The sequence below is a fragment of the Nerophis ophidion genome, linkage group LG20 (assembly GCF_033978795.1).
Source record: "Nerophis ophidion isolate RoL-2023_Sa linkage group LG20, RoL_Noph_v1.0, whole genome shotgun sequence".
NCBI classification, from domain to species: domain Eukaryota; kingdom Metazoa; phylum Chordata; class Actinopteri; order Syngnathiformes; family Syngnathidae; genus Nerophis; species Nerophis ophidion.
This window is the reverse complement of record NC_084630.1, coordinates 34590863-34606963: the sequence shown is the minus strand read 5'-3', so window position 1 is coordinate 34606963 and position 16101 is coordinate 34590863. Positions and strand designations below refer to the sequence as shown.

At 37.4% G+C, this 16101-nt stretch overlaps 1 protein-coding gene across 6 annotated transcripts in view; it reads left to right on the top strand.

Moving 5' to 3' along the window:
• inpp4b (inositol polyphosphate-4-phosphatase type II B) overlaps nt 1-16101 on the top strand; it is a 469469-nt gene that overhangs the window by 349609 nt on the left and 103759 nt on the right. For all 6 annotated transcript variants that reach the window (XM_061881071.1, XM_061881076.1, XM_061881074.1 and 3 more), the window contains one exon: nt 8696-8800. In XM_061881071.1, the coding sequence (XP_061737055.1) occupies nt 8696-8800 (105 nt within the window). The remainder of the gene's footprint in view (nt 1-8695; nt 8801-16101) is intronic.

Genomic DNA, 16101 nt, shown 5'->3' with positions numbered 1-16101 from the left:
TATATACAGTATAGGTATATATGTATGTATATATGTATATAAAGGTATATACAGTATAGGTATATATGTATGTATATATGTATATAAAGGTATATACAGTACAGGCGTAATGTGATCAAACTTTCTTGTTCTTGTCAAAAGTCTAGCAGCCGCATTTTGTACCAACTGTAATCTTTTAATGCTAGACATGGGGAGACCCGAAAATAATACGTTACAGTAGTCGAGGCGAGACGTAACAAACGCATGGATAATGATCTCAGCGTCTTTATTAAAGGGGTATTATCGTATTTATTTGGCACGCCTGTGACAAAGGAGCTACAAAGACATATGGACGGAGAATCCTTTGTCCGAGGTCAACATATTTCCATATTTCCTGTCAACATATTTCCACTGTCGTAAATAAAAAGTAATGCACACGTCTTCCATTCAGAAATACCATGTTATGCTAGATTACTAAAACGGGAACTGCCATTTTGGGGGGAATTTTTGCCTTTTTTTCAACAATCATTATGAAAGACACTGATGACATCTATTAAAACAGACAAGAAGCAAGGAATTAAAAAGAGACATAATTCAATTTGGCTCATTGAGGAGAAACGTCTGGGCTGTACTCTTTGTACAGTCTTCCACCACACTCTGGCAAGAGAATTCTACACCTCCTCTTTTATTTGAACTTTCCCTGATTACATGGTTTTCAGCTGTTTCAAAGGGGAAGGGGGTCGTAAAATGCTCTCGCCCTTGAAAAAAAAAACAAGCTTGTAAACAAACAGCTTGGGCCTTAAGAGGTTAAAAAAAGAATAAAATTGAGGAGTTTTGGTGTCTGCTGAAAAATGTTCTTGCAATATGCATTTTTTTTTTTGCGGTGTTGCGATGGTTCACTGCCTCCCTGCAGAGCGCGGGTTTTAGAAGTGTGCCGCTTGTTCAAAAAAAGACAGCAGATCGAATAGGATAAAAACATGAATGTGAGGGGAAATGAGTGTTTCCATGGGCCTATAATGCCAGTGGTATACACAAAATCCTTATTTAAATCGGGCGGTCTTCACCACTGTTGCAGTTCTTATAAAGTGTAGACGCAGTCTTAGTAGATCATACGGAACACGCCCTTTAATGGTACATGCAATTTCATAGTTTGTACACGCTGTTGAGCACGGATCTTATTTAATCCATCAAACTTTATTTGTATAGCACTTTTCAAACAGTCCAAAAATATTTAAGCATTTAAAACTTGTCCAGGGTGTATCCCGCCTTCCGCCCGAAGGCAGCTGAGATAGGCTCCAGCACCCCCCCCCCCCCCCCCCCCCCGCGAACCCAAAAGGGACAAGCAGTAGAAAATGGATGGATTTCAAAAATAGTGCTTCCCACTCCCCTGCGACCCGAGAAGAAGACGCGATAGAAAATGGATGGATGTTTCATATAATCCCAGGTTGAAACAGTCAAACCATCCCCACCAACCCCCTACTCTAAACCTCCTTTTTCCTTCTCCACCCGCAAGCACATGTTGGAAATAAAACTAAAATATATGGAGAGGATAAATAAATATATTAATATGATACAATATCTTTAGAAAAATGCATCAATATTACATGAACATGTGGTTAAAAACGATATCAAACTGATAAAATTGTCACGCCCATGAGATCATATTTTGTTTTTCTCATGTTTGGTTTTATTTTTTGGACACTTTTTTCTTGCTTAAGCACTTTCTTTATGTCAGGACTTGGACTACGACTTGGAGATAGTCTGTTTTACCAACGCAAAGGATAGTTGGCACGAGCGAGACGTGAATGTGAGTACATGTTTATTTATATGCTAACAAAAAGACGAACAAAGGAAGCAAAACAAAAGGTGCGCACGAGGGCGGAGAACAAACTTGACTAATGAAAAAACAAAAGACTAGCATAAAGGATACAAAAAATATACATGAAACCAAAACTTGCACTGTGGCATAAATAACAAAAAACTTATGTGGCATGGACAGAATGAAATGAACAGCTTGGTATAGCATGAAGAAGGTTGAAGAATGCGTCAATGAGTTGGCATGGTAACAAAGAAAACAAGGAAGTGCCAAAGCGGGAAACAATTGTCCAAAAAAATAAAATCAAACATGACAAAAACCAAACATGATCTCATGGGCGTGACAAAAATGTTCACATGGTAAATAAAGGCTCACACATACTAGATATACAGAGTTGAAAAGATAATTAAAAACAAATGTAAAATGAATAAGAATATTAACTAAACACTAACTTAAAAATGTGGGTCTTGAGCTTATTTTAAAAAAAATCGTAACATTCTCTGCAGCCTAAAGGACCTCCAGCAGGCGGTTCCACAAATGGGGGCTGTAAGCACCTAAATATTCCAAAGTCAACCATGGGCTTTATTATAAGAAAAGTGAAGAGTTTGGGAACAACAGCAACTCAGCCACCAAGTGGTAGGCCACGTAAACTGACAGAGAGACGTCAGCGGATGCTGAAACACATAGTGCAAAGACTTTCTGCACAGTAAAACTCCAAACTTCATGTGACCTTCCAATTTAACTCATGTACAGTACACAGAGAGCTTCATGGAAAGGGTTTCCATGTTATGCATTTACATGTTACGTATCTACATGTTATATATCTACATGTTACGTATCTACATGTTACGTATCCACATGTTACGTATCTGTTACGTATATACATGTTGCGTATCTACATGTTATGTATCCACATGTTACGTATCTACATGTTATGTATCTACATGTTACGTATCTACATGTTACGTATCTACATGTTACGTATCCACATGTTACGTATCTGTTACGTATCTACATGTTGCGTATCTACATGTTATGTATCCATATGTTACGTATCTACATGTTAGGTATCCACATGTTACGTATCTACATGTTACAAATCTACATGTTACGTATCACATGTTATGTATCTACATGTTATGTATCCACCTGTTATGCATTTACATGTTAAGTATCTACATATTACGTATCTACATGTTACATATCTACATGTTAGGTATCTACATGTTATGTATCTACATGTTCCGTATCTACATGTTACGTATCTACGTGTTAGGTATCTACATAATAAGCATCGACATGTTAGGTATCGACATGTAATGTACCGTCATGTTACGTATCAACATGTTAGGTATCGACATGTAATGTATCGACATGTTACGTATCAACATGTTAGGTATCGACATGTTAGGTATCGACATGTAATGTATCGACATGTTACGTATCAACATGTTAGGTATCGACATGTTAGGTATCGACATGTTACAAATCGACATGCTGCGTATCAATGTGTTGCGTATCGACATGTTGCGTATCGACGTGTTGCGTATCGACGTGTGACGTATCTACATGTTACGTATCTACATGTTACATATCTACATGTTACGTATCTACATGTTACGTATCGACATATTACGTATCGGCATGTTACGTATCTACATGTTACGTATCAACATGCTACGTACCTACATGTTACGTATCGACATGCTACGTATGGACATACTACGTATCGACATGCTACGTATCGACATGTTACATATCCACATGTTGTGTATCGACATGTTAGGTGTCTACATGTTAGGTGTGTACATGTTAGGTGTGTACATGTTACGTATCTACATGTTACGTATCTACATGTTACGTCCCTACATGTTACGAATCTACATGTTACGAATCTACAAGTTACACATCGACATGTTACGCAGCTACATTTTACGCAGCTACATTATACGCAGCTACATATTACGCAGCTACATGTTGTGCATCTACATGTTACGTATCGACATGTTACGCATCTACATGTTGCATATCTACATGTTACATATCTACATGTTCTGCATCTACATGTTACGCATCTACATGTTGCATATCTACATGTTGCATATCTACATGTTACGCATTTACATGTTACGTATCGACATGTTGTGCATGTACATGTTACGCATCTACATGTTACGTATCGACATGTTACATATCGACATGTTGCGTATCTACATGTTACATATTTACAGGTTATGTATCTACATGTATGTATCTACATGTTACGTATCTACATGTTACGCATCTACATGTTAAACATCTACATGTTACGTATCTACATGTGCACAACAGTGGAGCTGGTTAACGCATGAGAGTAGCATACAGTATGTGTGTTTGTGACGATGTCACCGTGTTGGCTGAGTGACGTCAGTGAGTGAGTGGGCGAGTAAAGAGAGGGATAGGGAGCGCGTGCACTGCGCAGTAGAGTGATGAACGGGTCCGGTGGTTGTGTCCCGCAAAACTAATAATCAAGCAACCAGATCGTCACAAATCGGCGGCCTCAAATTCCGACCAGAAATCAGAGATTAACAGACCCGTAAGGTCTGCTCTGTGCTCCTCGACTACGGTCTGCACTGGAGCCGAACAGCAGGACATGTGTCACAACTACATTACCTGTCACTCTTTATGTCTCCATGTAGAGATATCAACTATTATTATTCAAATGTTTACCTACGTGTGAAGTTTGAAGTTTGAAATCTTTCACAAGCGCGTGTTTGTGCCAGCGCGGCGCTCCCCGTATGTCTGATGAGCCAGTTCTTTCAGTCAAACGTTAATATTTATGAGTTGAACTAACAAAGAGGAATGGACAAAAGGAAAGTATAATATAAAGTCAACAAGGCTGAAGCAGCAATGGTGTGATTGGTGTGTTCACACAGCATGTCGGCACACATCCGCCACACAGCAGGAGTGTGAAGAAGAAGTGTGTGTGTGTGTCAGACATCACTTACAAGACTCTTTTTTCCCAACTCTGCTTTTTCTCCGCATGGCTTCTTTCGATCCCCCTCACACGGGCCAATCTGAGCATTATGGAAAAGAGTGAAGAAATCGCATAAAAGATGGAAAGGAAAAGTGTTGGCCAGATGTGGGCTGGCATTGGCATTTAGCCCTGCTGTCACACACACACACACACACACACACACACACACACACACACACACACACCGCACACCTGGGCCGGCAGATGGCCTTTGACGGGGCTAATTCATCCAAGCCCCGAGAGTCAGCAGCCTCATCAGCTTGCTCCTGCACAGCCATCCTCCATTAATGTTGGCCTTTATTAAAACACGGCGTGGAAATTTGCTGAGTGAGGTCCAGACCGCTGGAGGTTTTATACGCCACCCACTCGGGTCCACTACGCTGCAGGAAAAAAACAAAAAAACTACAACGTCGTTAAAGAAAAATGCCTCTGATTCTTTTACCAAGTCATGTCATTGCCATAAATTTACCATGAATTTACCATGAATTGATTAACGTGGACCCCGACTTAAACAAGTTGAAAAACTTATTAGGGTGTTACCATTTAGTGGTCAATTGTACGGAATATGTACTGTACTGTGCAATCTACTAATAAAAGTGTCAATCAATTAATCAAAGTCACACGTTTGATTGGCGGGCAGAGGTCACAGGGTTGAATTGTGACCATTAAGCAACCAGATTGTCACAAATCAGCGGCCTAAAATTCTGACCTGTAAGGTGGAGGGAACGTCTGCGCTGTGCTCCTCGACTGCGGTCTGCACCGGAGCCGAACAGCAGGACATGTGTAAAGTTTTACAATTGCCTTTTTTTCTAGTAATTGATGTAGAAAAATGGATCGATGGATGTTGACTTACCTCATAATGTTGTACTGAGTGGCCATGACAGAAGCCCACAGGCCACGCCCCCTTCCACGGACACATTTTAGTGACTCTAAAAATAGCCAGAAATACACAGATTAATATATAATTTCATACAAAACTTTGGTCAAAATAAACATTACAACATTAAAAAAAAAAACACCTATTTAATTGTTTCTTTATATATAAATATATAGATAAAAAAAATATATATATGTATATATATTTATATATTAAAATGAGTTAATTCTAATAAAACTTATAACTACGACTACTTTTTGAATAAAGTTTTACAATTGACTTTTTTTCTAGTAATTGATGTAGAAGATGGATGGATGGATGTTGTACTGAGTAGCCATGACAGAAGCCCTCAGGCCGCGCCCCCTTCCACGGTCACATTTAATGACTCTAAAAATAGGCATAAATACACAGATAAATATATCATTTCATACAAAACTTTGGTCAAAATAAACAGAACATAATAAAAAATAACACCTATTCAATTATTTCTCTATATATAAATATATATATATAATATATATATATATATGTATATATATATATATATATATATATATATATATATATATATATATATATATATATATATATATTAAAATGAGTTAATTCTAATAAAACTTATAACTACGACTATTTTTTGAATAAAGTTTTACAATTGACTTGTTTTCTAATAATTTATGTAGGAAATGGATGGATGGATGTTGACTTACCTCATAATGTTGTACTGAGTAGCCATGACAGAAGCCCGCAGGCCACGCCCCCTTCCACGGTCACATTTTAGTGACTCTAAAAATAGGCATAAATACAAAGATAAATATACAATTTCATACAAAACTTTGGTCAAAATAAACATTAGAACATAATAAAAAATAACACCTATTTAATTGTTTCTTTATATATAAATATGTATAAAAAACATATATATATGTATTAAAATTAGTTAATTCCAATAAAACTTATAACTACGACTATTTTTTGAATAAAGTTTTACAATTGACTTGTTTTCTAATAATTGATGTAGGAAATGGATGGATGGATGTTGACTTACCTCATAATGTTGTACTGAGTAGCCATGACAGAAGCCCTCAGGCCACGCCCCCTTCCACGGTCACATTTTAGTGACTCTAAAAATGGGCATAAATACACAGATAAATATATCATTTCATACAACACTTTGGTCAAAATAAACATTAGAACATAATAAAAAATAACACCTATTCAATTGTTTCTCTATATATAAATATATATATATAATATATATATATATATATATATATATATATATATATATATATATATATATATATATATTAAAATGAGTTAATTCTAATAAAACTTATAACTACGACTATTTTTTTAATAAAGTTTTACAATTGACTTGTTTTCTAATAATTGATGTAGGAAATGGATGGATGGATGTTGACTTACCTCCTAATGTTGTACTGACTAGCCATGACAGAAGCCCGCAGGCCACGCCCCCTTCCACGGTCACATTTTAGTGACTCTAAAACTAGGCATAAATACACAGAAAAAATATACAATTTCATACAAAACTTTGGTCAAAATAAACATTAGAACATAATAAAAAATAACACCTATTTAATTGTTTCTTTATATATAAATATGTATAAAAAACATATATATATGTATATATGTATTAAAATTAGTTAATTCCAATAAAACTTATAACTACGACAATTTTTTGAATAAAGTTTTACAATTGACTTTTTTTCTAGTAATTGATGTAGGAAATGGATGGATGATGTTGACTTACTTCATAATGTTGTACTGAGTAGCCATGACGGAAGCCCGCAGGCCACGCCCCCTTCCACGGTCACATTTTAGTGACTCTAAAAATAGGCATAAATACACAGATAAATATATCATTTCATACACAACTTTGGTCAAAATAAACATCACTACATAATAAAAAATAACACCTTTTTAATTGTTTCTTTATATATAAATATGTATATAAAAAACATATATATACATATGTATATATATATATTAAGATTAGTTAATTCTATTAAAACTTATAACTAAGACTATTTTTTGAATAAAGTTTTACAATTGACTTGTTTTCTAATAATTGATGTAGGAAATGGATGGATGGATGTTGACTTACCTCATAATGTTGAACTGAGTAGCCATGACAGAAGCCTGCAGGCCACGCCCCCTTCCACGGTCACATTTTAGTGACTCTAAAAATGGGCGTAATTACACAGATAAATATACAATTTCATACAAAACTTTGGTCAAAATAAACATCACTACATAATAAAGAATAACACCTTTTTAATTGTTTCTTTATATATAAATATGTATATAAAAAACATATATATACATATGTGTATATATATATATATATATATATTAAAATTTGTTAATTCTATTAAAACTTATAACTAAGACTATTTTTTGAATGATGTTTTACAATTGACTTTTTTTCTAGTAATTGATGTAGAAAAATGGATGGATGGATGTTGACTTACCTCATAATGTTGTACTGAGTAGCCATGACAGAAGCCCTCAGGCCACGCCCCCTTCCACGGTCACATTTTAGTGACTCTAAAAATGGGCGTAATTACACAGATAAATATACAATTTCATACAAAACTTTGGTCAAAATAAACATTAGAAGATAGTAAAAAGTATCACCTCTATAATTTTTTATATATATTTTTTTTTTAATTAGTTAATTCTAATGAAACTTATGATTATGACTATTTTTTTAACAAAGCTTTACAATCGACTTTTTTTTTCTCTAGTAATGTGGAAAATGGATGGATGGATGTTGACTTACCTCATAATGTTATCATTGTACTGAGCAGCCATGACAGAAGCGCCATTAAAAATAATGAGTTCAAAGCAGCTTGTCTCCAACGCCATTTTTTTTTCTCATCATCTCATGATCATCAACGTGGTCTTCTCTCATCTTACACACGCCATGGTGTGTGTGTGTGTTTTAAGACCATGTGACTTAACACTGCGTGTGTTCTTTCAGGACCGTCCTTCAAGCCAAGTTGCTGCAAAGCCCAGAAATCTCTGGAGTTCGTCCCAATAAACCTGCACACGCAGAGGATGAGGGTGACGTGTCCCAGAAAGACAGGTAGCTCACCTCATTTTGCTCCCCTTTTTGTTATTGGCGGACACCTTGTCTTTCACCTGGCGTCAGTCCGCTTCTCATTTAGAGTGCAGCGACGTCTGAAGACAGCTTCATATGACACGTCTGCCCCTGAACGTATTGTGTTTGTGAAACATCTCCAGGCTCAAAACCGTGACATTTAACCCTATGTTGTATTAATTCTACTCCCATGATGACCTATATGACACCAATATTCAAGCTTAAACTGCCTGTAAAGGCCTACTGAAATGAGATGTTCTTATTTAAACGGGGATAGCAGGTCCATTCTATGTGTCATACTTGATCATTTCGCGATATTGCCATATTTTTGCTGAAAGGATTTAGTAGAGAACATCCACGATAAAGTTTGACACTTTTGGTGCTGATAAAAAAGCCTTGCCTGTATCGGAAGTGCGCGTGACATCACGGGTTGTGGAGCTCCTCACATCTGTACATTGTTTATAATCATGGCCACCAGCAGCGAGAGCGATTCGGACCGAGAAAGCCACGATTTCCCCATTAATTTGAGCGAGGATGAAAGATTTGTGGATGAGGAAAGTAAGAGTGAAGGACTAGAAAGAAAAAAAAGACTATACAGTGGGAGCGATTCAGATGTTATTAGACACATTTACTAGGATAATTCTGGAAAATCCCTTATCTGCTTATTGTGTTACTATTGTTTTAGTGAGATTATATGGTCGTACCTGTACAACCTGAAGGTTGGTCCCGCATCTTTCTTCAGCACCAGGCGACGGGTGGTGGCGATGCCCATCTCGGCCGTTCGCAAGGGACCCTCTTCGAAATACGATCTTTCGAAATGATCGCCGCATAATACACTGTACTTTGTGTGTGTGGTCCAATCCAACCGTGTTCGCTTGACCGCTCTGTTCCATAGTAAAGCTTCACCGTCATCTTTCGGGAATGTAAACAATGAAACACCGGCTGTGTTTGTGTTGCTAAAGCCGCCCGCAATCCACCGCTTCGCACCTACAGCTTTCTTCTTTGATGTCTCCATTATTCATTGAACAAAATGCAAAAGATTCAGCAACACAGAAGTCCAGAATACTGTGGAATTATGCGATGAAAAGAGATGACCTATAGCTGGGAACGATGCTGGAACAAAATGTCCTCTACAATCCGTGACGTCACGCGCACGCGTCATCATACCTAGACGTTTCAGCAGGATATTTTCCGCGCAAAATTTAAAATTGCAATTTAGTAAACTAAACCGGCCGTATTGGCATGTGTTGCAATGTTAATATTTCATCATTGATATATAAACTATCAGACTGCGTGGTCGCTAGTAGTGGCTTTCAGTAGGCCTTTAAATCACTCAACCGTGACAGCTAACCCTATTTTGTATTAATTCTACTCCCCATGATGACGCAAATATTCAAGCTGCCTTTAAATCAATACATATTATATTCTTCTACAAATTGCTTTTCGGTCGCAAAATTGTTCTTGAAGGGGAACTGCGCTTTTTTTTTTACTTTTGTCTTATCATTCATATTTTATTTAGGACAAAACCCGTTTGTTTTATATTAATTAATTTCTTATTTTTCTATTATTTTTTTTTTTTCTATCGATTGTTTTAATTGGTTTTATCCTTTAAAATCGTTTGTAATTATCCATCCATCCATCCATTTGCTACCGCTTATTCCCTTTTGGGGTTGCGGGGGGCGCTGGCGCCTATTATTATAATTAATTTTTTAAATATTATTTTTATATTTGTTTTAATTTTTATTATAGCTGAGGATTTATCTATTTATTTATTATAGCTAAGGATATTTGAATACTTTATGTAGGACAAAAAACAGTTTGTTTTTTATTAATTAATTTCAAATTTTTCTATTATTATTTTTTTCTATTCATTTTTTTAATTGGTTTTACCCTTTAAAATCGTTTTTAATGATAGTTATTTATTTTTAATATTATTTTTATATCTGTTTTAATTTTTATTATAGCTAAGGATTTATTTATTTATTTATTATAGCTAAGGATATTTGAATGTTGTTTTTTATATTGTTGTGCACCACTTTGGAAACATTTATGTTTTTTAAATGTGCTATAACAGGGTTCAGCAACCCAAAATGTTAAAAGAGCCATATTGGACCAAAAATACAAAAACAAATCTGTCAGGAGCCGCAAAACAAATTTAAAAACCATATTACATACAGATAGTGTGTCATGAGATATAAATTGAAATAAGAGGACTTAAATGAAACCAAATGAGCTCAAATATAGCTACAAATGTGGCATAATGATGCAATATGTACATACAGCTAGCCTAAATAACATGTTAGCATCGATTAGCTTGCAGTCATGCAGTGACCAAATATGTCTGACTAGCACTCCACACAAGTCAATAATGTCAACAAAACTCACCTTTGTGCATTCATGCACAACGTTAAAAGTTTGGTGGACAAAATGAGACATAAAAAGAAGTGGCATAAAACACGACCTAGAAAGTCGGAGAAAGTTATACATTTAAACAAACTACGGTGAGTTCAAGGACCGCCAAAATAGTAGGACAAAACGGCGCTCGCCAAATACTCGAATCAGCGAAGTATGTTTATTAAAAACAGTGTGCTTTATAACAATTAGGGATGTTTTTGTCATGTTTGTCCTCCTACAGAAACCATATTAAAACAAAAAATATATTTTTTTATATATTTTTTTCCCCCTCATCTTTTTCCATTTTTCATACATTTTGGAAAAAGCTCCAGAGATCCACTAGGGCGGCCCTAGAGCCGCGGGTTGCCGACCCCCGTGTTATACAAATAAAGTGGATTGGATTGGATGAATGCATTCAAACTCAGCTAACAATGCTCTAATCCGTGTTACGCCTGTTCGGCATTGTTGTGCCGGGTTCGATTCCCTCGAGGATGCGTCGAAATTGAACACAGCAAAGGTAAGGTTTAACTATTTATTTGAATAATAAAAGGTGCTAGAGAACAAAAATACTGGAGCTAAGAAAAGGCAGACAAAAGACGTTAGCGTGAAATCTAGGATAAACAAATAGTAAACTAAACTGGCACATAGGCACACAAAGGGGAAAACAAAACATTTAGCATGAGAGCTAAGAATGAATAAAATTGCGCAGCGTGAGAGCTCGCGAGAATAATACAGGAATCGCATGTAAGCAAAAGCGCAAAGCAGACGTACCGTTGTGTATGAACAAATTAGAGTCCCAGGCAGAAGAATGAAAAGAGGAAGGCTTATAAAGGGAAGGTGATTATTGGTAGCAGGTGTGCGGGACCGTGAGTAGCAGGTGAACTAATGAGTAACAATCGTGACGGAACAAACAGGAAATAAGAGGTAGAATGACGGAGTGATACAACAATGGAAACAATAAACAATCATATGAGAAGATCCAAGTCCGGATCTTAACATTCCGCCTCTAAATAAATCCCCAAAAACATCCATAAACCTTTATAACACACTGTAAGTATTATTGTTGTGTAGTAACAGGCACATTCATAATAACATGTCATCTGTACGTATTTTGCTCATTTTAAGCATGCGGCGTTGTATTTATTTCACACACTCACCACAATGTTCGCTTTTCCCTTCAACATTAACACCACTCATGGCAGACTTTATGAGAGACAACAAAGACTTCTTAACTACAAATTATGATCCACAAACCTAGATTTTTGAGCCTGAATATACAGAGGATGACCTCCAAGTTTTAGAGGCCGTGTGCTAAACAGATCCAGCTATAGTGAAACACTAAACATCATGTAGCGGTTTTGCTAAGTGCTAAACAAGAAATACAAATGATGAACATTGCAAAACAATCACTTGCTGTACACCCTCTGCTCTCACTGGGATGCCGAGGGATGGTATCAAAAAGAATAGGGCAAAATTAAGATATACAAACTACGGACATTACAAAACAATCACTTACTGTAAACCGTCTGCTCTCTTCGGATGCCAAGGGATGGCATCAAAAATAATACGCCAAAGTCAAAAAACACAAACTACAAATATTGCAAAACAATCACAAACTGTACACAGTCTGCTCTCACTGGGATGCCGAGGGATGGTATCAAAAAGAATAGGGCAAAATTAACAAATACAAACTATGAACATTACAAAACAATCCCTTACTGTACACTGACTGCTTTCACCAGGATACCGAGGGATGGCATCAAAAATAATACGCCAAAATCAAGAAGTACGGACTACAAACATTACAAAACAATCACTTACTGTACACAGTCTGCTCTCAATGGTATGGCGAGGGATGGCTTCAAAAAGAATACGTCAGAATCAAGAAATACAAACTATGAACATTACAAAACAATCACTTACTGTACACAGTCTGCTCTCACTGGCAAGCTGAGGGATGGCATTAAAAGGAATACGCCAAAATGATGAAATACAAACTACGAACATTACAAAACAATCACTAACTGTACACCGTCTGCTCTCACTGGGATGCCGAGGGATGGCATCGAGCGATAATTTTGGCGTATTTGTTACATTTTAACTGAGGGGAGATGAAGGCAAAGACACCAGGGGTCAGTATAGCTGTAATTATTTGATTATATATATTACCATATATATAATAATAATAATCAAACAATAATAATGATAAAATAATAACTACGGAAATGGAGTGTGAGACAAAATCCAAGAGTGAGTGGTGTTAGACTATGTGTGTAGTTAGCAAATCCAAAGAGGGCGAGGCAAAGGGGGTCCGTGATCCGCGTGAGGGCCGTGGGGCAGAGAGAGGCGTTGGAGTCCATGTCCAGAGCGAGGGTCGAGGATCGAGAAAGGCAGTCCCTAAACCACGCGGGAAACAACTGGTAAGACTCGGGGAAGGAAATACGGGTGAACAAACAAGGACGTCAGACACGGAAGGATAAAGCAGAGAGAAAGCGAGCATAAGTCTTCGGTTTAGGGTACACCAAGGGTAAACTCGGGAGGACAGGTACACCATTGAGAAACTAAGTTCCCGCGTGGATCCTTGGCACTGGGCCTTAATACAGGGCCAGGTGCGCTGATTGTTGATCGCCCACAGCCTTGCCGGCATGTGGGCGTGGGCACGTCAGGAGGCGCGGTAAGCAGAGCGCAAAGATGAGGCCATGACAGAATACTGTATATCTTCAGAAAGAATGAATCGTAATCCTCACGCAGGTTATAAAAAAAAATGCCGCAGACAAGCGTCTTTTTGTGTCTTTCTCGCCATCCCCCGGGTTTAAGTTGAAAGTCAAAGTTGACCAACTTCTCGGTTTATGTCCACGACCTTGTACTTTCCAGGTAAGATGCATGATTCTTAATCTAGGATTAACTTTCGCCAACTCGGAGGCGATGCAGCAGCTCACCAGCTTAATATGTCAAAATAGCAGCATGAGTTAGTTCACTCTCTGTGATCAATGTGCCGCTAAAAGTAGTCCCTTATTGATATTTGGGTGGACGCGATGACATCATGAATCCTGTTACCTTTTTATTGTTAGCGGAAAATGTCTGACTTTTTTTTGAAGAGTTGTAACGCATCAAAAAAAGAACTTCACTTCACTTTTTGTGACGTGGAAGAACCAATTAAAAAAAAAATTGGACAAAAAAACGCAGGTGAAAAGTGTCGCGTGGACACTGGGATGATTAATGGAAGTGGGCAGTGAGATGCAGCCGAGTGCCTTTTTTCTGTTGAGGGGTGACGAGGGCTTTTTACTCACTGTTGTGTGCCCTGTGATGTCATCTTGAGAATTTCATTTGTTTGATATTTTCAATTCTTTACAAACATAACAATGCTCAGATTTGTGAGCCTCCGCTTTGACAAAAAAAGTTCCGTATTTTTTAGAGATGTGTTAGGACCTCATCAAGGAGGTGACCCCAGGATGCAGAGACGGGAGGTAAGGTAGAATTACAAAAAGGGAAAAATTTAATAAGTCCAAAAAGCGTAACAAAAGGCGATGGGGCAGAAGTGCACACCATGAATAAATAAACAAAAACAGGTTCCTCGGTGGTCGGGAGGGGAAAAGGCCAGGGCGCACTGAGCACAGCAAAGAGTCCAACACAGTCTCTTTACATCAGGGAGGCTAAGAAGCAAACACAAAGAGCTGAGGGAGTACTAAGGACTAAGGAGAGACAACATACCACAGCTGACGAAGTGAAGCAGGCGCATGCACGTGGGAGTTGCAGGAGATTATAACCGGCAGGACCCAGCTGTCGGTGACGAGCTTAAATACTCCTAGGCAGAGATTTGTTGCAGGTGTGCCTCTTTGGGAAATAATTAACTGAAGAAAACAGACACCATAAAAGAGAATGCAGGGAAATGACAAAACACAACAAGATGTCCTATAATATCAGACTGTCGATATTATCGGCCGATAAATGCTCTAAAATGTAATATCGGAAATTAAAGGAATCGGTTTTAAAATGTAAAATTCGTGACTTTTTAAAACGCCGCCGTAGGGAGAAGTACAGAGCGCCGATAAACCTTAAAGGCGCCGCCTTTGCGTGTCGGCCCAATCACATGATATCTACAGCTTTTCACACACCCAAGTGAATGCAAGGCATACTTGGTCAACAGCCATACAGGTCACACTAAGGGTGGCCGTATAAACAAGTTTAATTACAAATATGCGCCACACTGTGAACCCACACCAAACGAGAATGAAACAACATAAACACAACAGAACAAATACCCAGAATTACCCAGAATACCCATGTTGGCTTTTTTTTCCATAACTTGAGTTATTTTTTGGGGAAAACCTTGTTACATTGTTTAATGCATCACAACAAAATGAGGCATAATAATGTGTTCATTCCACGACTGTATATATCGGTATCGGTTGATATCGGAATCGGTAATTAAGAGTTGGACAATATCGGATATTGGCAAAAAAAAGCCATTATCGCACATCTCTAGTAGTTGTACATTTCTATACTGTTATTGTTCTAGTATCGTACGCCATGTTTTAGATCCCTCATGGCTGTAGTTCATCCAGCTGTTGCATTTAATATTTTGACTCTCAGTTAGTTGGAGCTCAAAGTTCTACAAACTGCGATCACAATAATGAAATAATGCGCAGTACAGGCCAAAAGTTTGGACACACTTTCTCATTCAATGCATATTCTTTATTTTCATGATTATTTACATTGTAGATTGTCACATCAAAACTAGGAATGAACACATGCGGAGTTATTTACTTAACCAAAAAAAAAGATCTTGTTAATATATACAAAGGGGTTTCACTGTATCAAAAACCGACATCAATCTCTAAAGGATATCACCACATGGGCTCAGGAACACTTCAGAAAATCACTGTCACTAA